Raw genomic sequence first — 25,320 nt, 5'->3', positions numbered from 1 at the left:
AAACCTCTCTCATTTCATTGGTCCATTTCAGTGGTTAGTTCGGCTACCAATTTGTCCTACCTGATCCTACGTAACTGCTTGTTTTAAGCAATGCAGCTCAGGGTTCACTTACTTTTGCACCTACATGAATTGACCCAAAAATATTTTGAATTATGTTTCGACTACACAATTGATAAAAAAAAAAAGAAAAAAAAAAGAACAATGCATTGAATTGATAAACCTACACCTATTATTTCATACAAAATGTAATGGTTCAGATTGAACAATAAAATCAGGTTGAAACAATTCGAAAGTCCAAATTGCTCAAGAGGTTCACAAACTTTTGAGCAGCACTGTGTATACATACATAGATTATATATATATATATATATATATATATATATAGATGGATAGATAGAGAATTTCATGAGAATGCCATTTCAAAAAAAAAGAAGCATTTTTACCATTGGCTGGTTCCGCTGACAATATCAACCACCTGATTGAATATACAGTGGCACCATGCATATTGTACAGTCCATAGAACATATGGTGCAATTTCACCACTAGAAAACCCTGGATTCCATTCACCCGACGGCAACAAAGAGCACTTAACCATCTAAGACATCCAGACAAGGGATAAAAGACACCTAACTAATAGTGAGAAGTAAATGATTTTCTTTTTGAGGGGATATCTGGGCCAACAGACCATGCCCGTAAATAAGTGGAGGAATAAGAAGGTTTCAGGGACTAACAAGGAAAGACTGAACATCTCTACAAAGTCTAAACCGTCACCAACACAACTCGGACCTTCCTCCACTTAGTGGGCAGAGTAAAGACCTTGAGTACAACATTGGTATATCAAAAACCTAAGCTAATTTACACTCCCTGTCTCCATTTTGGTAAGACCCATGCATTAATCCTAAAAACAAAATTTTAAATAAAAGAAAGACTGGCTGGCAACATGATGTAATCTTGCATTTTGACTATTCAGCTGATGCTTTCCTCTCCTAACAATTAAACTAAATACAATCTATTGATTTCCGTAGGGTTCAGGGTTCACGCCTGAAGATGATGTAAACAACGAAACGGCATTGAGGAAGTTGTGATGAGCTTCATTCTCCACTCACCATTGAAGCTAGAGGCATGTCAAAAGTAATAAAAACCATCCTGATCCGTCAAATGGACTCATGGGTCGCAGCCCATTCTGGAACCAGCTTCCATTCGCTTTCAGTTTTCTCTTTTTAAACCCTGTCCTGCATCCAATCCACTCGTCACACTTGTCTACCTGGAGGATTAAGGTCCAGAACCCGGTTGGAGTGGCCACAGAGTAATGGTGTTCCTCAGTGGAGTATTTTCCTTCCTGAAAATGTGGACATCGCCCAGGCTGTGTTGCGAAGCTCCTGGTTGCTTGCATATCATGCGGACACTGGCATGAAGTCATAGCAACCAGGAGGATCCTGCCTCATTGTGTTGGACAGGAAAGAGGACGGAAGGCAGCAGACCGCTGCCCCCTCACCTCCCACCCAGGAGAAGAAGGTGATTTGAATATTTGGAGGCAGAGCTTCAAGGCAACAGCTTGAAGTGCTATTGTACAGACAATGGCTCTTTAAAAAAAAAAAAAAGTTTTCTCAACGAATGTTAAAATAATACTTCAAACATTTCCTGAACATATTATGAGGACTACAGTGTGACCATGGAGCAGATTATTTCTATTTTCATTAATTATTTCCATTTGTTTCAAAATATAGGATGTGGCCAGTCCACAAGTCCCAGATTTTTGTCACTCGGCTAACTGTACATTCAAGTATAATTTCAGTAAGAGCATACATTGTGAACCTGACAGGTCTGACGTAGGGCAGTGACACAGCCACAAAGCCTCCATTAACAGTAGGAGAGCCAGGGGGGACCTTCCAGGTTAATGATATTAAACCTGTTTTGCAGCCTTATCTTATCATGGCCATTTGTGGCAGTAACCTTGGACGAGAAGCGGAAAAATCTTTACATGGGAGAGGACTGTATGGTAATGGGCAAAGTGAGAGGCTTCCCCTAACCCCCACCGATAAGAATTCTTCTTGATCAGGCAGGTTTGATTAACGATGGGAAAACACCGCGACCTTCCTGCAAAGCTTCAAAACACGCACTAGACACTGGCTTGTACAAAAACGTCACATGCGCAAGCAGGAAATGGATGTGACAACAAATCCCCCGCTGTGAACACATGACTCACAGAGGTGACAGAAACTGTTTACAAGGTATTTTGGGGAAAAAAATCTGTTAGACTGACTGAAACTGGACTTTTAAAAGATACAGGTAAAAATGTCCCTTAGTTGATCTAATACACATTTGGATAGTGTGTTTAGAACGGCATTTATTGCAGCATGTAAACTAATAAAAAACAAAACTGATCTTGATCCTCAAAAGTTCAGAATGGGAAGTGGACTACAAGAAGCTGGATTTAGCTGGTGGACCAGGAAGAACATCTTTATACTGTACGACATGATTACCAAAAAAGATCACGTGCATGCAATTTATTAATCGACCCAAGCGCACAGTATACGGTATTGCAAGCTCATGTCCGATTTTTTAAATATTGTACAGTTCATTACATGCATTGCAGTTACTTAATTGCGCATCTCTGGTACAGTAAACATTGATAGCTAATTGAATATAGCCTACACATACTAGTTAGGACAAATTGCAATCCATAATGTGATGTAGATAGAGGGAAAAAGCAAACAGCTGCTGGTGCTCTTCCAATCGCATTATTAAACAAATGGTAAGTACTAAGTAGCAATCAAAAGCACACAGAGCACACTTGCCGGTAGCCTTATTTGACACCGTCACTGTACACCTCAGTGGCTAATCCCATCAACCAGGAAATAGCCCGCCAACAGTATGTCTGCACCTGTCAATTTCCACATCACTGAACAGAGCAGACCCACTTTTTAACGTCATGTACACATTCAGTCATAGTAACAAAGGTGTGGAATGTATTGGAAGGCGACACCATGTGGAACAAAATAAAAGCTGCACCTCACATGCATATAATGAAGAGTTTAATGGTGACGATGACGTGTATGGATTAAACTGTAAGATATATCTTCACAATACCATTAAATATTTGGCCACTATTCAGATTTTCTCGGTTGCAAGCGTGGGCTGGAATTTAACGCCCACAATAAACATGGGATTTCTGTATACCAAATGTACATAACTAAAACTTTACACATCATTTTTAACATGCTCGCAGTTTGCCTCTGGCTACATAGTTATTAGGCTCTGTGACCAAAGAAGACAAGAAAGGATGCAGAGATAGTGTGGATGCCATTTGTAATAGGGGGGAGATCCACAATGTAACTTGTCAACCAGAGAAAGGTCAATACTAAGAGACCGTAAAGGGCAGGACACACTTCAAACAATAATTTGCATTCTCTCTAAAGCATGTAATGGAGGCAGTTCCTATGTTATGCAATGCTAATGTTTCAAAAGTTTGCTTTTGCTAGCTCGCCAAAACGGAAGATAACGGGGCAGCAGAAGCTCATTTGGAAGGTCTGTCCCACTGTGGACAAAAATGTTACAGAGTTGTTGAAGGGGTGCTAGTTGGCTTACTGGCTACTGTCAATTCTCCCTCCTCAGTGCAAGAGGTGCAACACTGTTTGTTTACACGGCCCTTTATTATGACATCAACACAAGATATACTGTATATAGCAGAAAGCAAGTACAATTTTTGCTCGAGGGTTTACAATCAGCATAATTAATAAAACTAGATAAACATAGTGAATGCTGCTGGTTGTGGATTTTGTCACACAAATATGGTGACAAAGAAAATGTTTACACGAGTTAAGCAATGGGAAAAATGTTTTTGTTTTTAAAAGGGGACTTACTCCATTATTATTATGAACTGTTGGATAAAACCAAAGATAAGCAATATGCACGTGTATAGTGACAGCTACATAGTCATTTTTAAGGTCTTGTGTAGACAGGATTTAACGTCAGGTGAAACGTCTCAAAAAGGCAACTAAATAAAAATCATTTCCCTTTAATGTCTTAAACAAACCCATCTAATTGAATCTTTAAATGACAGCTGAGCAAAGCTCACTGCCTCTCACCTGACATTCAGTTGAGTGGTTAACTTCCGGCGGCAGTGATTCTGGGATCTCCGCTTGAAGGTCCCAGCTGTGCCATGACGACAGGCGGCCAAAGCGCATCGTTTAATCAAGTCAAGAAAATATACAAATAATTCCCCCAGAGAAACGGACGGGGCTCAGAATAGTAGCAGCAGTTCAAAACTGAAACTGGAGCCGGTGGCCTGCCTTAACGCGACTTGATCCTGCAGGTGCGCAAAGCTACAGGCCGAAGGTCACACACGCAGTCATCTCCACCTGTCAGGTGTCATGAGATTTCTTTTGTCCTACAGCACACACACAAGACACCACCAAACACACACACTTCTGCTGCTCCACCCACAACACACAGTCAGTATATTAAACTACACTAGATCTTCGCAGGTTCAGCTAAAGAGAAAGGTGAAAGTCCTTTTACAATGCAACTGAAAGTTTTCCTGGCATTGGTTGACAAATACTTTTTTTCCCATTCAAAAACGGAAAGCAAGACACATCGATTTCTTTCCAAAAGAAAATTCAATTAACAGAGTTGTATGATCACTAAACTAATGGTATGTTTACCAAACAAAAACCGAGTGTTTTTAAATCATTTAATACACCGGGCGGTAACACACACAAAACAATCCTGTAGACTTCATCTATGCTTAAAATGTGACAAGTTGACATGACTACGTTAGCAGTAAAGTAAATGTACACAAAGAAGTGTTGTATCCTATTGGTTGTGACATTAGAACAGGATTTTGGACTAACTTTACTTAAAAAAAAAAAAAAGAAGGTACAAAATGCTTAAAAATATTACACTTGAAACATATAACAATTCACATGAATGCATTTTTACCATAGCCATTAAGAGGTAAACCGAGTTGCAAAGTGGTAATATTTTAAGTAAGTCTTATCAAGCCACTCACTGAACATGTCGCTCTATTATACTATATTGACTGTATTAGACAGCATCTCATTGGAGAGTGAGTCAGATCAGACACAGCCAAGATTACACATGTGACCTGACCGCCACTCAGTCAGCCATTGACATGCAAAACCACCTCGCACTAGCCAACATGCAACTCCCCTACCATTGTGAGCCATCAGACAGGTCTGGTCGAGTTCAAGAGAAACAACACGAAGTGGATTCAAGAGTTAACTGCACAGTTTGAAAAGAGGAAGTCACTGAAGACAATAGCTTTACACACAAAGAGAGAAAAAAAAATGAATACAATATGGCTGCGAATACTTTGTTTGCCACACCCGTCAAGTCTTATCACTCTGGTGAACTTTACACAGTTCTGAAGGCTTTTTTTTGTTTTTTGAAGTAATATTTCCACAATGCAGACAGACACCTTTGTGAGATAACGGTAACCACCTTGTCATTTTTGGAAATTAGTTTACATTACAGCAGTTTTTCAGAGCCTGAATCAATTTAACCCATTAAGGCCTAAAGTGCACAGGTGCTTAATGGGTTAAACTGATTTTTTCTTTGAAACAATTACAGAAAATATACTGTACACTTTTTTGGGAAAAAAAGAAGTGAGAAAAAGATTTCATAATGCCTCTATGTTCTGGCCGCCCCCTGGAAAATTGCTATTTTATAGACTTGGTCTAGCGTGACAGTGACAGTGTTGTTGCCACTTACGTTTTACAAAGGGGACTACCCAAGGTATAAATGCTTGGGTCACAAGGTGCCTAACTAACTTTATAGATTGTAATACTTGCACATTCCTTTCTTGATAAAAAGAAAAGTCAGGGCCTGAGTCTTTTATTTCCCCCACTGTTTTAAAGAGATACTTAAGTCATTGAGCCATTTTCAGCAGTAAAAAGTTCACATTTTGTCCAGAATTAATTTAATAAGTTCATTATTTTTCATGTAAAAGACCTTTAAAAACACATTTTTCCACTTGCTTGCTGTTGATTGAAGATGACATTACCTGTGCTAAGGAAATAGGTAACCACCAAACACGGCTCACCTGTTTTCTGGGTTTGGTCAGCAAACTACCATTGGTTGTTACCTGTTTTCTACGCATTGGTGATGTCATCTTCAGTCGACTGCAAGTGGCAAAATAAATTTTTAAAGGTATTCATGAAAAAAATAATGTTATCCCTTATCACAAAATATCTTCTTACTGTTGAAAATGGTTCAATGAGTCAACTTGGTATCCCTTTAAATGTTATTTCAGTACCGTACTGCAAAACACATACTGTACACAAGTGGTGGGAAGAGTGGTGAGGGTTATGGGGCGATTACACGAGTCAAAACTGTACCTACAGAAGTCAAGTCACCAATGTGACACGGGCGCTCTATCATTACAATATATGGATGTACAACTTTATCCCTTGTAGGGCACTGAAAAACTGACAAGAATTCAAGTAGTAGTCTACATTAATTTTCAGGTATTAGTAAGCATAGAAAGGTAGAATTAAAGTTGCTTGTGAATTCCCAAAGATACGCATGGACACGCATGGTAGTCAGTAGTCATTTTACAGATGCTGATTTAGCGCCAGCAAATCATTCATTCAGGTTGTGTTTTGGCAGACTTGTTGGTTTAGCAGCATTTAGAATGTTAGCCACACTTGTGTGAGTTTCAAGCCAAAGTCATTAGTTCAACTAATGTTTATTGGATCTCGAAGCTAAGATGGCTGGGTGCAATGTAGGGATTTGAATAATGGGCATTAACATTTTAATAGGACTTAATCTTTCCTTATTACAATGGTAGTGTGTTAAGATTTTAAATGGTGCTAAAAGTAGTTAGAGGCGTAATTAAAGGCTGATGATTTCTGTATACAGACGCTCCCCTACTTACGAACATTCGAGTTGCGAACAACGGTACATACGAACATTTCTGCGCGTACAGTATGTCGAAAAATGTTTGGAAAGAAATGCTGTAAGTTAGATTTTGTATTGCGCGTAGTGCTTCTTTCTGCCGCTAATACCGACGATTGGCGCTGTGAGAGCTCATTGGAGGCTGAGCAACGTGGCGAGGAGGAGGAGGAAGAAAACGCCGGTCCCCATGAAGCAGGAAATAACTTTTGAAGCCGATTCCAGCGACGACGAAGAATCTCTTATGATATAAAATCCTCCTCTTCCTCCTCCTCCATCATCATCTCCTTAAGCATCGAGTACATCTTACAAAAGTAAGTTAAACTTCATTTTATTTATCTTATTACGTACATGTACATACTGTGTGTGTGTGTGGCTCGCTCTCTCTCTCTAACATACGTAGTACAGTACAGTACTGTACGTATTCTCTCCATTTTATTAAGTTTTTTTCAGTACAAACCAATGCAGGTTACTTGTACAAGCCTTAAACATACTTATATAAACCTTCAATATACTTATATAGGCTTTAAACATAAATTATAATACAAAATATAGCACTGAAGCAACTTACGAACAAATTCACCTTACGAACGATCGTCCGGAACGTAACTCGTTCGTAAGGTGGGGAGCGTCTGTATACAGATTATGCAAAATAGTATATAACTATTCCAGGGCCTACTTTCGATATGCCAGAAAAATGTTATTCATTGTACAGGCAGAGACCATAGTAAAACAAAAACAAACAATTTCCCTTGACTTTAATAACATTAGAGGTTACACTAGGAGCAATGTAGCTTTTAACTTGGTATTTATGGTGCTTGACCCTTACACACATATCAACCCAAAGCAAAAAGGAGGAGAAGAAGAAACCCCGATGTTCTTACTTGGAAACAAGTCATATAAAATGCCTGGAAAACTTATGGAATCACCACTCCTGGATGATGATCATTTAAATGTTTACTTTTGAGGGGAAAAAATGGGAATATCACGGATGGGCCACAACGCAGCTCTCATTAAAAATGCCACACTTTTGGCTTTACCAAACATCCATCCATCCATCCATCTATTTTCTAAACCGCTTGTCCTCACAAGGGTCGCGGGGTGGTGATGGAACCTATCCCAGGTGGCTTTGGGCTGTAGGCGGGGTACACCCTGAACTGGTTGCCAGCCAATCGCAGGCTTTACCAAACAATAAAAACAAAAGCAAGAAAGAAAATTGCTGTAGTCCGTCACATTTTAATTTCTTTTTGTGCAAATAGTGGGGACAATCAAACATGGAATCGTTCAACTTTAGAAAAAAAATGGACTCATGAAATACAAACAAACACACCAACACTACACCACTAGTGTTGTACCACCAATCACGGCTCATCTGTTTTGTGAAGCTGAGCCGCGATTGGCCGTTACCTGAGCCCTGAGCAACTGTGATGTCATTTTCAGTTGACAGCAAGTGGCAAAATCGCTGCCCTTTGGGATGGGAAAAAAATGGTGGATTTTGCTGCTTAACTATTCCACAAACACAATATTAATCAGAACACCATGTTTAGACTCGTTGGGGCGCATATACAACATATTGTAAAGAAATTTTTGGGGTTGACTTACCCTTTAATGACTGACACACCTCTAATGTTGCATAATTTACCAATTTAACTGTCTATGTTTTACTAATGTAAGATATACAGCGTGAGTCAAATGCCTTTTATTTGTCTTGTTTGAATCTGTGCTCTGCATTTCGACGATGTCCAGCTCGTATAGAAGGTGTATGTCTAATTTACACTTGAATTGAATACGCTGCACTCTCTTGGCACATACCCAATACGTTTAGGATACCCAAACTAAACTACTTTTTTTTTTTTTTAATAGCTATGGCACATATCCGTTTGTGCCACTTGAAAGGATAAAATATGAAATGTCTGGCTTGAAAACCATGCAATGTTAACTGAGCCAGAGATATACATGTGAGCAAAGAAGATTCAAATGACGGTTTTGTATGGAGACGTGGGAGGACAAAAAATTACGCATGTGCAGTGTTTCTGTGACACTGCCAACTACTGACTTGGTATATTACAATACCAGTATTCTGTGTCAAGAGGGTCATTTCAAAAGCAAACCTTTTCATTTCTACATTAAAATAACTCTTGACTGGACTCCCTGTCAAATAATGATTACCCAAGAGTTTACAGACACAAAGACAATGACACATCGCATGGTGCAACAGGAGGTCTAACACGACATAGATCAGACAGACGTCCACTCCTTGGCAACCAAGATGTTTTTGTGTGTGTGTGCATTTGCTGACTAACTTTCCAGATTGCTGCTACAGCCGTCACAGAACTATTCCACTGTTTTTCCTCGCCCAACTCAACACCGACATCAGCACCTATGTACACCTCGTGCGTCACCAGTCTCACCTGTGCCAACACATTTAAAACATTTCTTAATATGACAACAAACTCCTGAATGGTGCCTTTTGCTGTTTTGTAAAATAAGTGCATCAAAGCACAAAGTTCAAGTGCAAATTTGAGTTGGCATTTCACACAGGTTATGAAGCTTTTACCAATTTATTATGTTTCAGGTGAAATACAGTGCAGTTTGTAAAATACAAATAGACCGTAATTATGTCACTTGGTGTTTCATGAAACTTTCGTGGTAGTTTATTTACTTGAGTTCATCTATTTTAAATGACTTTATCCAAAGACTGCATTTCCCCTGATACTACTTGAAGTATGTGAAGCCTATGTGTTCTGTCTCATGGCCAGCAGGGGGGGACTGGCTGCAAGGGAAGGAGGCGCCTTGCCAATAACGCTAGAAAAAGTTTGTTACACTCCTTAGTGACATTAAAAAAAAAAGGAAGATAATTATTGATGACTGTGCCAAATTTTGGGACATATCCCTTAATTTCTTAGTGAATTTGGTGTTAAATTTGTGGTGGTATCAGACACTGGTGGACCGTTTTACAAGGGAATTTGTATCTCAAAGACAAAATGATGTTAATTTACACTAGAATATACATACATATATATAGAGTAGATGTGAAGTTCCCCCCCCCCCCCCAAATAAGGAAGGAAAAAATATATGGTTAGGTAAATTAATATTGTTACAGTTACACAACTGGCCCAATTTAGGTATAGTAATTTGAGTTTTAATGCTAAAGCTAATTGAAAGTGACATGCTGGAAAATGGAAGAGAGTTGTTCATCTTCAGGAAATAGAACTCCTGGGCCGTGTGACAGGGGTCATTAGGTCCCATCAACTTGATGACTCGACTGTCCTACTTCCATGCAGTCAAGCACATCAGAGTCAAGCAGGAAAGTGGACTTCAAATGGGATTCAAGGGTTCAAACATTGTATCACTTGAAATCCAAAAACAAATTCCCAGACTTCCCCTGGGCAAGATACTCTTTGTACAACGACATCACGATGGGATCACCAACGGGATGCGACAGCAATAAGGCATGATGGGAGCACAACAATAGAAGGTGAAGAGATAGAAAGGCGAGAAGGGTGTGTACTGTATGTGTGAGATGACTCACCAGTGGATCGGCGCCCTCGCGACGTCCCAGGGATCCGTGCTCCACCCTCTCAGTGGCTGGCGTAAGGATGTAGGGGGTCTGACTTCCAGCGGGCTTCATGTTGGGCAAGCTCAGCGACCTCATGTCCTTGACCCCCTGCTCCACTTTTAGCTCATCGCCAGGCCGTGCTTCAGGACAAAGGAGGACCATTAAGACCACCAGTACAAACTAGCCTACATGGAGGTTACACTACAAGTCATATAGGTGCAACACAATACATTTGTTACATTTGCAGGGTAGGTAATTCATTTTATTTGACATTATTTGTCGGTACAAATTTTCTTCTCCATTTCTGTGCCTCCCTGCTGACATGCACTGCTCACACTAACAACAAGGCTGCAAACAGAGGCACTAGTTTGCAAAAGCAGATTTGGTGCGTCAGTCAATGGTAGGGCATATTGACACAGACAAAACAACAACAAATCATACTCACTCTCACACTAATGAACCATTTAGAGTCTTCAATTAAACCAGCATGCATGTTTTTGGAATGTGAGAGGAAGCCAGAGTATCCGGAGAAAACCCAGGCAAGCATAGGGAAAACAAACTCCACACGGAGACTGGAGCCCATATTCGAACCCGGAACCTCAGAACTATGTTACTTCGTGGTGTAAAATAAGTTAGAGTGAAAATCTGCAAGGGAGTGAAATCAATGCACCAATAACTAGGTACACCTCTGAAGCATTTGTTTTCATTTGCTGGACTATTTCTCTAACAAGAATCAGAACTCACTATATTGACTTGATTTTTCTAGAATTGGTTTTGTGTGTTAGAATGTGCACATATTTAGCTCTGAGGACAAGCTCTGTTGCCTTCTGTCCTTTTATCATTGTTCATTGCACAACCTTTGGTACAATGACCCTATTTTTCTGCAGCACAGATGTAAATGGGATGAACGTGTTTCACCTCTCTTGTGAGCTTTATTCACTTAAGGAGTCCACTCCCTTTCCTCTTTTAGTCTGGACAACGGGTGTGAGAGGAAACTGGCCCATACAGATTACCCTCGTTGTTGTAAAGGTCAACTCAGATAAGAGTGCACATGTCAAATATACCACTTGGCATTGAATCAAAAGGCTCCTTACTTTCTACTTGTATGAACAAAGTGGTATTGTTGATGCCAGTGTCATGAGTCATTTTTAGCTTCTTATGAACAATAACATCTGGCTGACAGCAGCTTTTGGACACACACAAACACAATTTGACTGTTTGGGGTCTAGAAAGGACCCAAAACATTCAGCCAGTACTTAAAACCAGTCAGACATGACATAACAGTGCCGCTTTTACCTTTGACTTTAAGGTAGTGTCCCCCAAATCGATAGGCCTCAAAGTTGAGGGACAGTGGCGTGTTGGACTGATCCAGGAACAAGTCGACACGCGACAGCTCGATGCCGTTCCTCTCAAACACAGGACCTAGGACCTCTCTGGCGCCAGGAGACAAATGACAATAAATGATGTAATTGAAAGAAACATGCTGATTCTCAAAACTTAAAAAGTCATTGAGGTTATGGGGGCTTGCCAAGATATTGTTGCAATTGGCGCTATGAACATATCAGTCCATATGACCTCACCTCAGAGTTTTCTTTTTCATAGCAGGTACTATTTCTGTGTTGATGTCCACATTGAGGTCAAACTTGAGACTGAAGCACTCTTTGCTGGGGTCCTGGAGGAGGGAAGGGTATACACACTGTTAGTTTACACAGAAGCTTCCCTGGCTGCACCAGACTGTTGATGTTGCGCATGCTAGCCCTTAGCAACCCCACAGGCACTGTAGCTTTAAGCCTCATAGCAGCTTGGGAGACACTTCCTAGCAGCACAATATGCAAAAACAAACAAACGTGTGCTTCTGCCCGGTAGGTTTTATGGATGACGACCTACATCGGTGTGTCTCCTCCGTGGCTTCTTCTTCACCAACTTCATACCCCCCGTTTTCTTCTCCCTGCAAATAAGGGATACTTTGATTTAAAACAAGCAAAACATTTGATTATAGAAATTTTAAGATACAGTAAGTGGAGGGTTACTAACCCGCGGTCACTGCTCCCCTCATCTTCTTCTTCGAGGTCGGAGGGGGCGCTGGTCCGTGGGGGGCATGATCGCGTGGACACGTTCCGAGCCAGGATGGAGGCTAAGTGGGGACAAAATAATTTGTTGACAACGTAAAATAACAACAGTAACTATAATGTCATTGTTATGCCGTGGAAAGTGGCTGTGCAGTTGCTATGCAATTTCTTTACGACGCTAACTGACCATCTAATGGAGATAAAAATAATTGCTTGGCTCACAGGAAAATTCACACTAAGATTTAATTATATATAGTTTTTTTTATTGTTATTGTTGTTATTTATTGTTATCTACAATATGTGGCTTGTCACCAAATTTTAACAAGAATCCCTACCTACAAATTAAAAAAATCTAGGTTTGTGTTTTTGGAAGTTGCACAACCCATTCAAATAATTCATTGGTGGAAGTAACTATAGTCTCAGTTGTCAATATTTGCATCATTTTTAAACATGTAGATTTAGGCTGACGTCTAATTAAATGGTCATGAACCATAAACAAATATATATTTTTAAGTTTTTAAGTTGGCACAAATAGTAACGCAAAGGGCAACACCTGAAAATTAACTATTTTATCATCAATTCTGTCCAGAGTTGCAATGTAATGTGTTCTTCCTTGAACGCCACAAAATTTTAGGAAAATTAGCTGCATATTGTTTGCTTAATCCTGCTCATTGCGAAACAAATCAAACAAACTGCTGCATGCTACCTTGAGGTTGTAAGTCAAATCGGGGGTGCCGGTCAAAGTGCATATTGTCGTTCTTCTCCAAGTGGCAGCGCGAGTCACATGACTCACACAGGTGAAGGGGGCTTTTGCTATTCAGGCCTTGGCAGTCAGGATGGTGGCAAACCTGCAAATTACAAATTTAAACATACAGAAAGAAAATATGTCAAACCAACAGAAGACTGGGATCGAGCAGAATCAAGTAAAAAACAGCTACAGACTTAATATTATACAGTATACACTTGCGGCAAAACCACAGCGTTTTAAATGACAACTGACATATTGACACTCCCACCTTTCCACCATCTGTCTTGCTCTGTCAAGTTTTCACCTTTGCACACAGATCTGAGATCGGCTTACCCATTCACAATCTAAGATGGAGACCCAAGATCAGCTAGGCTGACCACAGACCAGCAATGTACTGGAAGCTTTTTCAGAGTCCAGACAACAGGCAGCAGAAGGCTGCAGGATTAAGGAGATCTGTCTCAGACCAGACAGATCCAACACCCGCACCAACCAACCTCCGCGACCTCTTCTCATGCCTCACCTCAAGGGGTGATGGGCTGATAAACACCAGGGGGCTCTTGCACGCCTCCTCCGCCTTCACGCAAACCCGTGTCGGGATGCAAGGATATATAGGGAGATACAATGGAGGTCCCGCTAAAGTATTTCCTGTCATTGTGCTTGAGTATATTTTGTGTGTGCGCGTGCTCAACAGTACAACTTTTACAATAGTATCATCTTTGATTAAGGCCTTCATGCAATGATATTGTGCTTTGAGAAAAGAAAAATCTGTTGCCAATCGGCTCTACAGCAATACATTTAAATGAAATCAAGTTGTCAGGAAAGGTAAAAAGTAGTGCTGTCAAAGTTGAAGCATTAATTGATTAATTAATCACAAAAAAAATGATCGCATTAATCGTGTGTTAGCGCAAATTAATCGCACTATTAATTTTGACCACAGATTATCCTTTAGCTTGACAGCGGATGGTTACGTTAAAGGTAGCACTGGTTGTATTTGAGCAACAATCATAACTACATGTATTAAAGTAAAACATTTATTACATGTTTGTGTGTTCATGTCAAAATATTGGGGTCATTTTTCTCCAATTTTTAATTATGCAAGTAATTAACTGATTAGAAAAGGAGGATGCTGAGCGTGTGCAGTGGATCAAAAAATGTTGAAAACTTCCTCATAACATTAAATGTTGAAAGAACACATAACAGGTGCTCTTCATGTTGATAAAAAAAAAAAATCCTTATTTAATTAAGTAATTAATCAAAATTCTAAAATGATTATTGGATTAAAAAATTTAATCATTTGACAGGCTATAGTAAAAAGGCATTACTAATGTTGCATTACTCACAATAGACAATAGACACCAAATTTTAGGAAAATGTGTGATGTTTAAATAGGGTTCTAAAATAAAAGTGGCCCAGAGTCACGACATGACTACCTGAAGTTCACTAACGCAGGCCTGACTGGGCCAGTACCAATTTCATAAACATGATGAAATCAACACATTCTTGCTTTTAAAATATTTAATATTCAGTACAGTACTTTGACTTTGAGTATTTTAAATTGTAAAAAAAAAAAAAAGGAAATTGATCAATCATCATTGATCTTTTTGTGATGCACAAATTGCTTTGTGTAGCAGGTTAAAGCTTTCCATAAGGAGTGGCTTCAGTGAGATATGAAGGCCAGAAAATGTCAAATGTTAACTAATCAGAATTCATACTGAAAAATATTCATACTACGAGTAATATTGTGTCAGTGAAATAACCATTGAAAAGTATCATCATCATCATCATCATCATCATATATAATAAATATACCGGGCCAGTACTGGTTCTGGCAAGGCCACATGGCTCATCACAACATGGCTCACCTAAAAAGGCTTAAATGGGAAGTCAACCTGAAAATCTTTACAATAATAGGTTATATGTGGCCCCACTATTCTAAACACTGTATTCTGATTAATATTGCGTTTGTGGAATACAAGTTAAGCAGCCAGATCCACACATATACTGTACATCCACCTTAGGGGGCAGCCATTTTGCCACTTGTTGTCTACTGAAAACGACATCACAGTTTCCATGTTGTTGTCATGGACAGCAAAATGGCCAAGCCCTGAGATGGATGTAAATGGGTACATTTGGTTACTTAACTCATATTCCTCAAACACAACAATCAGAATGTTTAGACTAGTGGGGCTGCATAGAACATATTATTGTAAAGAAAATGTTTGGCTTGACTTCTCCTTAATTGTGGGACCCTTTTAAAATGTTGTTTGGCTGTAGTAATGAAATTGCAATGAAAATAATTGTCATGGTTCTCCCACTATCACCTGTTGCTATAACCATGTGTTTAACATGTATATCTTACAATGCATTATGGCAATACAGGAGTAATATAAATGTTTGCACCACAACACCTACTCTTTTATGCTAATGTCGACTAGCCTACGACTGAAACGGCTAACAAAGAAAGACAAAAAAAGACATACCCAAAAGTATTCTCATATCTTCAAGTGTGATTCCAATGACTTCATAACTAGTTGAACAGGAAGAAGGATATACCACTTCCTGTTAAAGAGGAAGTCGTCCGTTGACGTCACGGGAAAAGGACTAAAGACCTCACCAAGCCAGAGTACTACTAGTTAGGGAGTGTGACACTGCTCCATATCCACGCTGGCCAAACGTCTAGTTGGCCACCTCGCCAGGCTGCTAACAACCTACCCCCACTTCATTAATTAATAATCCCCTCCTCTCAATGTCTAGCCAGCTATAATCACAGCTTGGAAGGGACGGACGGGAGGGGGTTGGGGGTTAGGATTTGGGAAGGGAATGAGGATGAGGAATTTCCACGGAAAATATAAAGCACACGGGAAGAAAAAAAAAAGGAGGAAAAACTTTCCTCCAGAAGCTTTCACGAAAGAGTTTCTCGCCTAATCTTGGGGCCTAATTGGTGCCTGTGCTCTGTCAAAACCATCTGACAGTCCAACAGAGATTAAACAGAGCTGTTCGACCCACCACGAGCAAGAAACTCCTCCTCCCTCCTTCCCTTTCTCATGGCTACAACCCCTCCCCTTCCTCTCATTTCCAGCCACGCTCACAATGAAAGGGCCAGACTGAGCTGGGTCCTGAGAGAGAACAAGTTATTTTTAGAAAGATACTAGAGGAGCTCGAATGTCCAAAAAAGATTTACTGCACTGCACATCAACCTAATGTTTTCCTTTAAGGTGGATTCGATTTTTTTTTGTACTTCGTTATTTTTGAGAGCATTTCCAAGACAATCAACAAATTATTCTGTTTAATCAGGAATCAAAATAAAGTATTATTACCTTGATTTACAAGTTGAATTTGCTCCATGACTGAATTTACCTGTATACCAAATCAACATTCTCCATTGAAATAAATTCCAGGATCAAAATGTTGCCTATCCCAAACTGCTTGCACTTTGCATTGCTTCCTACACAAGAAGTTCTTCGGTTTCAAAAGATTGCTGACCTTGTTCTATACTTCCACAAAAACAAAACACACAAAAAGTTGAACCTGTGACACTCTCTGCACTGCAGCTCTCACAAGGTACTTTGACGCATCGCGTGACCTCATGTATGACAGTGGTTCCATAACTTTTTGTGACTTTAAAGGCATTTTACCGTGTATGCACACATATTCCGCAGGCGTTTGTGTGTCATCAGTGATTACATGGTGATAACACAAACACATGCAAGTCTGCAAGAAAATGACTTAGAAGGTGAGTCAGGATGATTCCTTTCATCCTCCCATCCACACAGAACATATCACAAAGACGCTAACATGGATCATTTGACCGTTTTGATAGAACAGCCTCTCTTTGATCTTTGTCTGATTTTGTTTTATATGCCAATATTGTACCGTTCCCTCCAAAAGCATTGGAATGGCAAGATATCAAAAGATGGGTATCAGACCCAAGTACAGAATTCCAGTTTTTATTTCATAGTTATTACATCTAGATGTGTTGAACAACTCAGGACAGAGCCCCTTTTGTTTGAAGCCATCCACTTTTCAAATGAGCAAAAGTATTGGAACGGACATCATGAAATTCACTTAAAGTTAATTTTACCATTGACTTGCTTTTCCAGGCCTTCACTGCAGCCTCTGTGAGCACTTATTTGTTTCTGGGGATTTTGTCCTTCAGTCTCCTATTCAGGTAAAATGCATGCTCTATTGGGTTAAGGTCTTTGGATTGATTTGGCCAAAACAAGACCATCCACTTTTTGCCTTGATGAAGTCTTTTATGTTGTCAATGTGTTTTGGGTCATTATCTTGTCGCATGACGGAGCTTCCTTTGATTAGTTTGGAGACATTTTTTTGTAAATTGACAGACAAAATAGTTTTTGTAGACTTCAAAATGCAGTGCCAAAGGGATAATCACCAAGTAGGTTTGATGAGCTAAAAGCCATGGTTGCTTGTATCAGTATCAAAGTGATAAGCATTTTCCCTCCAAACTCAAAGAACAGCCCGTCCTGGCAGAGCACACCTTGCACTTATGTAACAGCATGCATCACAGTGTGCGTGTTTGTGTCTGTCCGGTCCAAGGGAGAGAGGTGGAGGTGGGGAGAGCGGCACCGCAGGCTATACTTCCTGTTGAAGTCGAGGTGAGTAATCAGAGCCCCATTTGTTTGTGATCCATAAATTTTATGATGTAAATATGGTACATTAGAAGCACATAGACCATTAAATGTGATGTAAATATGGTACACTATAGGTAGGCTACATAGAACATTAAATATAATGTACAAATAGGATTGCATAGACCACCATAAAATAAACCACAATATGGAGGAATGTGAGGGTTCCCTGCCTTTTTTTTTTAACATGTTGGGAAAGAGTCTATTGATGAAATAGAACCACTCCGGGGTGCTCAGGCCAGCAGCCGCAGCAATGTTGCTATGTCCTTCACCTGTCATTACTCCATATAACACCATTTCACCGTATTGTATGAGATGCTGTTACTAACTGCTAATGTTCATCTCCTTGAGCCTGATTCACATGGCAAGGTTTTAAAATTGTTGGCAGACTTCCAAACTCTTAGAGACCCCACACATGACGGGAGAAAAAAATCACGAGTACAACAGTCTTGAATGTACAAGCTGCTCATTTAAGAAGATAATATTTTGTCCCCCCAAAAATTGTGATAACTGTTATTTTTCATGTACAATTAATACCTTTAAAAACACAATTTGCCACTTGCTGTTGTTGACTCAAGATGACATCATCACGCGTGCTCAAGAAACAGGTAACGACCAATCATGGCTCAGTTTTCTAACGTCAAATGACCAAACCTAGACAACTGGTAAGCTGTGATTGGCCGTTACCAGTTTCCTGAGCACCTGTGATGTAATTTTGAGTCAAAAGTTACCAAATTAATTCTAGACAATATATTAACTTTTCATAGCTGAAAATGGCTAAATGAGTCAAGTATCCCTTTAAAATATCACACACGAACTGATTTCATTCATGAATAATTCCAGGTTAGACGGGAAGTCTCACAAAAGAGTTACTAAACACAGCCGGACCGGTGGAGATAGTTTCTGCATTGTTTTTAGCAGGGAAAAAAACAACATAAAAAGAAAAGGCGTTGGTGAAAGGAACGGAAACAGCGCAAGCACGGACTTTCTGTCACGCCATGACTGTTTGGATTTCCTAATACTGTCCTTCCACGCCACCTCACTTTCTGATCGCTGTATGTCACTGTCAACAATCTGTCAACGCTCGTTTGTCCTCGGGACACACTGCACACAGTGAGGAGGCGGGGCAAAACAACCCAACATGTTGAATATCCCCGATTTGATATTTGAATAGCCCTTCCGAGTGGCCGAGATCAGTCTTAACACGCCACACACAGCAGCAATATGTATGTCTCTTTTGGTATCGGTCCATCCTTACGATTGTCGGAAGGGGAGATTCGGGGTTAAAAGTCGGGCTTAAATATCCTGCCGTCACATGCCGTGTGAATCGGTTTCCTGATCACCGGTCGAAATATGTGTGGAAGGCTCACACATGGTCTCGCTGGAGTAACTTCAAGTCAACGTCTGCATGGCAAGCCTTTGAGGTGCGTCTGCTCAATGTTACTCTCCCCCACTTTTGTCTCCCAAACGGTCTGCATTGTCCCCTTGGGAGACGAACATAAGACTAGATGGGCCCTCACAAGCGTTTTGCTGGGGGAGCATTTGTGGTTCACCTTGGCCCCTTTGGTGCGAGGGAGATGCCCGGTGACAGATCACAGACATCAAAGCGGGTGAGACAGAGCAAGGCCCCCGCCCATGTCTTATTTATTATCAATAAATAAAGTGAGCATGTGTTTAGCAGGTTGCGGCAGATGCGCCTGAGGAGCGCTTATGCAACACGACTGGCCGCCAGTCTGCGCGCCTGCTTTGCATTAAACAGCTTGATTGTGACCACGCACATGTGGAGCTACTCAAACAGAGGCACTTGTGTTTGATCCTTCAAGGTGAAAACAAAACGACTGTGAGAGACTAATGTGTCTGTTGAGCTTACGTGTACAAAATAACACAGCGACCGTCATACACAATCTGGCTACTGACCTACCTTCAGTTTATTCGGAAGAAATAAAAGACTAGTTATGTGTTCCACGTGTCAATGTTCAGCTATCATCATAAAACTCTTGAATATGGATGGATGGACTTTACAGGTATGGTCTTGGTTTTGACGGACTGTCCGTCAGTCTGTCACTGACAGACGCCTGTTTTGCAGACGAATGATGAGAAACTTTAAAAAAATGACGGACTAAGCACTGATAAAGTGGCTTCTCGTCCAATGGTGTAATTGTCACTAACCGAGTCAAGCACCAACGGACCTCTCAGTCTGTCACTGGCAAACCCCCGTTTTGTTTCCGAATGATGGACTGACAGCATTCCCACCTTTGTCGGTCCGAAAATAGTGGTGACGAAGTAATGACGTAAACATGGTTAAAATAAAATGACAAATGACATACCAGCAAAAAAAATTATAATTTCCCACCTCTGCATTTTAGCATATTTAGTTATACTAGTTCCGCTTTTGGGGGCTAGAACAAATGATTATTTTAATAAAGGAATAATCTATACATTATTTTGGCAATTAATCGATTAATTGGATTTAAATAAAAAGTTTTAATTTCCAACTCTTCATTTAAAACTGGAAATTATTTCAAATTGACAGTGCAGAAAAGGCACAAACTAATTATGATTCAGTTACTTGTTTGGTCTGTAATATTTAGGGCTGGTCTGATCCGATCCACTGGATCGGTATTGAGTCTGTTCCAGGCCAAAATGACTGGATCGGTACCGGATTGCTATTGTTTTTGTTTTTTAATCAAAACCAGTCCAATCCAATCCATAAACCCAAACAATATCATATCCTCAACTTCACTATGCACGACATGCTAACAGGCATCTATGTTTTCATCATACCGGAATTAGAATTACTTCTGTGTCAAAGAATCATGGGAAATGCAGTCCTACTCGCCTATTGATGCTGTCACACTAACACAGATATTTTGTGTCTAGTCCGAACCTAGCGTAATCGCGTTAAGTCTAATAAATAAACATACGGAGCAATTAGAATAAACTATATAGCATACATTGCTTCACAAAGATAATACACCTTATGTATGAAAATATTTCAAAATAGAGTTGTCCATTAATACAGTATCACGCCTACACATGACTTCAGTGTGTTTTCCTACTTTCTTTAGAAGAACAGATTAGTTGTACATTGGACATGTTTGCTTGATGGTGATATTAAAAAGCAGTATCAAGCAGATTACATTAATACATTATTAATGTAATTTGCTTGTAACTGCTTTAGATGTCAGTATCAAGCAAATTACATTAACAACTTTATGAGTGACAATAAATTGTATAGGTGAAAGATCGGTACTGGCTGATCCTCGAAGCTGCAGTATTAGTATAGGATATGAAAAAGTGGTATCGAGCCATCCCTAATAAAATTCAGAGGATTTTGACAATTAAGTTTTAATTAAGTTTATAACCCACGGTTCCATATTATATTCAATGCAGCGACAGAAGATCACTATCAAAGACCATCATTAAATCAGGTGCATTTATTTGCAGTTTTGGGGTCTCATTTGTGCGAGTGAGGTTGGAGTAACCATGGGATAAATTTGGGTATGCTGTACTAAATAAGAGATTTCTTAATGAACTATTTAAGACATATATTCATTGAAGACTCTAAAATGGCCATCTAAAATACCCATAGTGAGTGTCAATATGAGGATATGATTCATAAATGAATTGTGGTATATGCCTATGAATTTCATGTACATATGTTGCTGGCAAACGTGCGTATGTTGAAGTGCACTTCTTTATATGATAGGTTTAGACTTTTTTTTTGTTTCATTGTATCAACATAAAACGAATAAGGGGTAGGACTAGATACGTTTTTAACTTCCTCCTACCCCTTTTGAACATATAAACTATTTTCTTTCTTCCTATTCTTGTTTTTTCTTTTTTACTTCAACTTATATTTTATACTTGTGATGTGTTTTTTTTGGTTTTCTTTATGTTTATATGTTCAAGAAAACCATTAAACAAAAACAAAACAAAAAACAAGAACAGTTGTTGATTATGTACCCTGCGATTGCCGCTTGCCCAAATTCAGCTGAGATGGGTTGCGCTCACCCACGAACCTATCCACGCCATCAACTTCATTTCTGTCTACTTGGAAACAATCACAGGCTGCCAATTAGGCCTACAGTCCAAAGCAGCATGTGGCTATAACCGTAACTATAGAAGCCCATTTAGCATTTCATGAGCATGAAGTTGTCTTTCAAACTTAATGTTAACTAAACAGTAAACATGCAATAATCCAAGAACTAAACCTGCAAAAATCTCTATGAATATGTACAGTAGTGACTTTCTAAAAACAGTCAATCGAGTATCAGTATGTGTTTAAAGCCTTCCCAGCCCCAGTACTGTACAGAGAATAATCTCTTATCTTCTTATCATCAGAGCTCTGACGAAGGCTGAAGCGATAGCCAAAACTGTCAGCAAGATAAGAGATTTTTCTTTTTACTGGGAAAAAAACAAACATTTGTCTGGAGAAAAAAGAAAGGAAGAAACTAAAACACAAGGTGAGCATTGTAGCAAGAGCATTAGTATGGTCCCTAATAGTGCAAGGAAACAAGTCTTGCTTCTGCATGTAGCCTACCAAGAAAAAAAAATGCCATTCAGAATTTTCATGGCTTAAAACAATTTTTGTGTGGACCAAAAGCCAAAGGGGAAAATTACACGTGTTGTGTGCACAAATGAATTAAAATGGGTAGAAAATTTAATCAATGAAATCAGATTTCAACAAAAAATTTAGCCAATGGAAACCTGCCAAGCAAATTATCATTCCGCCTATTTCCTCCAGTAGGCTACATGAAGGAAGTTAAAAAGATGATACAGTTGATAAAGCACAGTACATACAGTAGATATCAAAGATGTCCTGATGATTTTGAGCCCAGTTTCTCTTTTCTGACTAAAGTCAGCAAAAGCAAAACTGGCTCGACTGGCTCTAAAGCAGAGGTCACCAACCTTTTTGAAACTGAGAGCTACTTCTTGGTTACTGATTAATGCAAAAGGCTGCCTACCACTTTGGTACATTTTTCTAAAATAACACATTTGCGCAAATTACTTTTAATTACGTTATTATTAATTAATAATAATAATAAATAATAAGTTTATTCCTGGTTTTTGTTTGTACATTGTACCTTGTTTATTTTTATTTTTCATTATCCCAGTAAGTTTTTCCTTTCGATTAGATTGTGTTATTTAAGAGCACACCTGCTTTTGGATTCGCTTCTATACTCAAAAGTCACAGATAGGCAGTTCAGTGGATGGATGGATAGATGTTTAAAAAAGGTGTGTATGTGGGGGGAGGGGGGGGGTATTACATTAAATATTTCAGATCTTAAATCTTCAAGGGTGTGGAAAGCAGAAAGGGCAGCTAAGCCTGTGAATAATCTCATGCTCACTAGACAGGGACAGTCAACTTGGTAAATTATGCCAATTTGAAAAGTTACAGTACAATTGTCCAACATGCTATGATGAATAATTAAGATTCTGGGACAATTAAGGGCTCCAGCCAACCACTGGTCAATTAACTGACTGATCATTGCTTTGTGTGTCACTATTCTATCAGCATGCAGTCCACTTAACTACAATGTTGTGTTAGATATGTATATAAAACAAACAAAAAACAAACAAACAAAAAAACTGATTCAACAAGTGAGGCTCATATTTATAGTACACCTTCATGTGAGTCAGTGTCTGCTATGAAAAGTCCTGCTTCCGTAATGCAATCATCATCTGCTCAGTGATGCACGATGACAGGAAAGTAGACTTTCCCAGATTGGGAAATGGAAAACTTTGCTTTCAAAAAGCATTGAAAAAATGGTTAATCTAAAACATAACGCCAATATGAGTAAGACCTGTAATTACATGTACCTATTATCTATATATATATCTTTTTTAAATATTATCTTTGATTTATGTAAAAAATAAAAAATAAAGAAAAAAAATAAGGAAAATAGATCATCATATTTCACATACTGTGTTGGTGGCCGAGTTAAAGTATGAAAAGTTATAGGAAAAATACAACGAACAGAAATGTTACATTTTCCTAAAATCCCAAATAAAGAGTGATAGGTTAAGTCTGTAATGGTCACTGGTTGGTTGCCTGATAACAGTCGCACGTATTTGCCATATTTCTTAATTTTACACTACAATTTCTGGTTTATTCATTCAAACGTATTACTCAATTTAACATGGCAGCAAACTATTAGGCCCTGCAACAATGCAGTGGTTGGCCATATTTCTTAATTTTACACTACAATTTCTGGTTTATTCATTCAAACGTATTACTCAATTTAACATGGCAGCAAACTATTAGGACCTGCAAAAATTGTGTCCTCTTAAATTGATCACAATGTAGCTCAATTTCTTTCGGACATGTTGACTATGGATGGGCAAAATGATACATTGTTCAGAAATCAATTGATTGTGTGATATAGATGGTTGATTAATCGCGATTGTCTTGACGCAATTAAGGCAAAAGTGACTGTAACTGCCCCTTTGATCCATTACAGTATTGTGTATATTTCTGTATGCAACTTATTTGTTTCTGCCAGCTGTGTTGCTTGATAAACACTTAGTGGTACACATCTTGTGTTGTTAGAGGTGGACACATGGACTATACTTCGATTGGACTTTAAATACCACCAAATTTAATTAGGACCCTTGGTCGACAAAGTGAAGTATGTGTGTTTGCTCCGAAACCCAAAACGTTTACGAACCGAAGCAACATTTCCCTTTGAATTGAATCTACCGTAATTACAATTTATCCATTCCATCCCCAGAATGAAGTTGTGTTTATTTTGTTTTGAATCAATAAATATAGCACACTATAAAAAAATAACCGTAAAAAGAAATTATTATCTTTTGGTAGAAAATATCTGAACAATGTCGTAGTCTTTTCAAAATAAAGAAGCTATATACTCATAGATAACTATTGCAAAACAGTAACGCTCTCAACCAATGACTTCTTCATAAATCCTCACAATTTTCCAACCTTTATGAGTTCATGTTTTCCCTGTATCAAAACAGTAAATATCTTTCGCCACCACATCAGCTGCCTTCTTTGCTCCTTGATTTTTAATAGGACAAATCAAATGGTTGCTTTCGCCAAACAAAACTGCACAGTGAGATAATAAACAACACCTATCTCTTCTTAGCTATTACTTCTTTCTTAAAAAAATAAATAAAAATAAATACAATTAGGCTAAGAAATGAACAATGGCTGAAACGAGCCAATATTTCTTCAGATATTTTGTCCGTAAACGTTCATACATCAAGGTGCCACTATACTTTCTGTGTCTCCTCTGGCTGTATCAAAGAGATAACCATCTACAAGACAACCCCTCTCATATGCATCTCCAGCTGGCACAAAAATATTATTTACATTTCATAAAGTCATCAAAACAACCATCACCAGAGAATCCTTTT

The 25,320-nt window shown here is 39.1% G+C and overlaps 1 protein-coding gene across 5 annotated transcripts in view; it reads right to left on the bottom strand.

The window, feature by feature from the left end:
- plekhg5b (pleckstrin homology domain containing, family G (with RhoGef domain) member 5b) overlaps positions 1-25,320 on the bottom strand; it is a 76,235-nt gene that overhangs the window by 15,281 nt on the left and 35,634 nt on the right. For 2 of the 5 annotated variants that reach the window (XM_077581163.1, XM_077581181.1), the window contains exons 3-9: positions 13,250-13,391; positions 12,509-12,608; positions 12,362-12,422; positions 12,055-12,146; positions 11,771-11,907; positions 10,448-10,614; positions 9,219-9,326 (exon numbers count right to left, since the gene is read on the bottom strand). In XM_077581163.1, coding sequence (XP_077437289.1) covers positions 9,219-9,326; positions 10,448-10,614; positions 11,771-11,907; positions 12,055-12,146; positions 12,362-12,422; positions 12,509-12,608; positions 13,250-13,391 — 807 coding nt within the window. Of the gene's footprint in view, positions 1-9,218; positions 9,327-10,447; positions 10,615-11,770; positions 11,908-12,054; positions 12,147-12,361; positions 12,423-12,508; positions 12,609-13,249; positions 13,392-15,771; positions 16,187-16,608; positions 16,771-25,320 lie in introns of those variants that run through there. The other 3 variants (XM_077581200.1, XM_077581189.1, XM_077581173.1) reach the window with 3 other exon arrangements.

This window comes from Vanacampus margaritifer, chromosome 1 (genome assembly GCF_051991255.1).
Source record: "Vanacampus margaritifer isolate UIUO_Vmar chromosome 1, RoL_Vmar_1.0, whole genome shotgun sequence".
NCBI classification, from domain to species: Eukaryota; Metazoa; Chordata; class Actinopteri; order Syngnathiformes; family Syngnathidae; genus Vanacampus; species Vanacampus margaritifer.
Note: the sequence above shows the minus strand (reverse complement) of the source record. Positions and strands in the feature narration are given on the sequence as shown.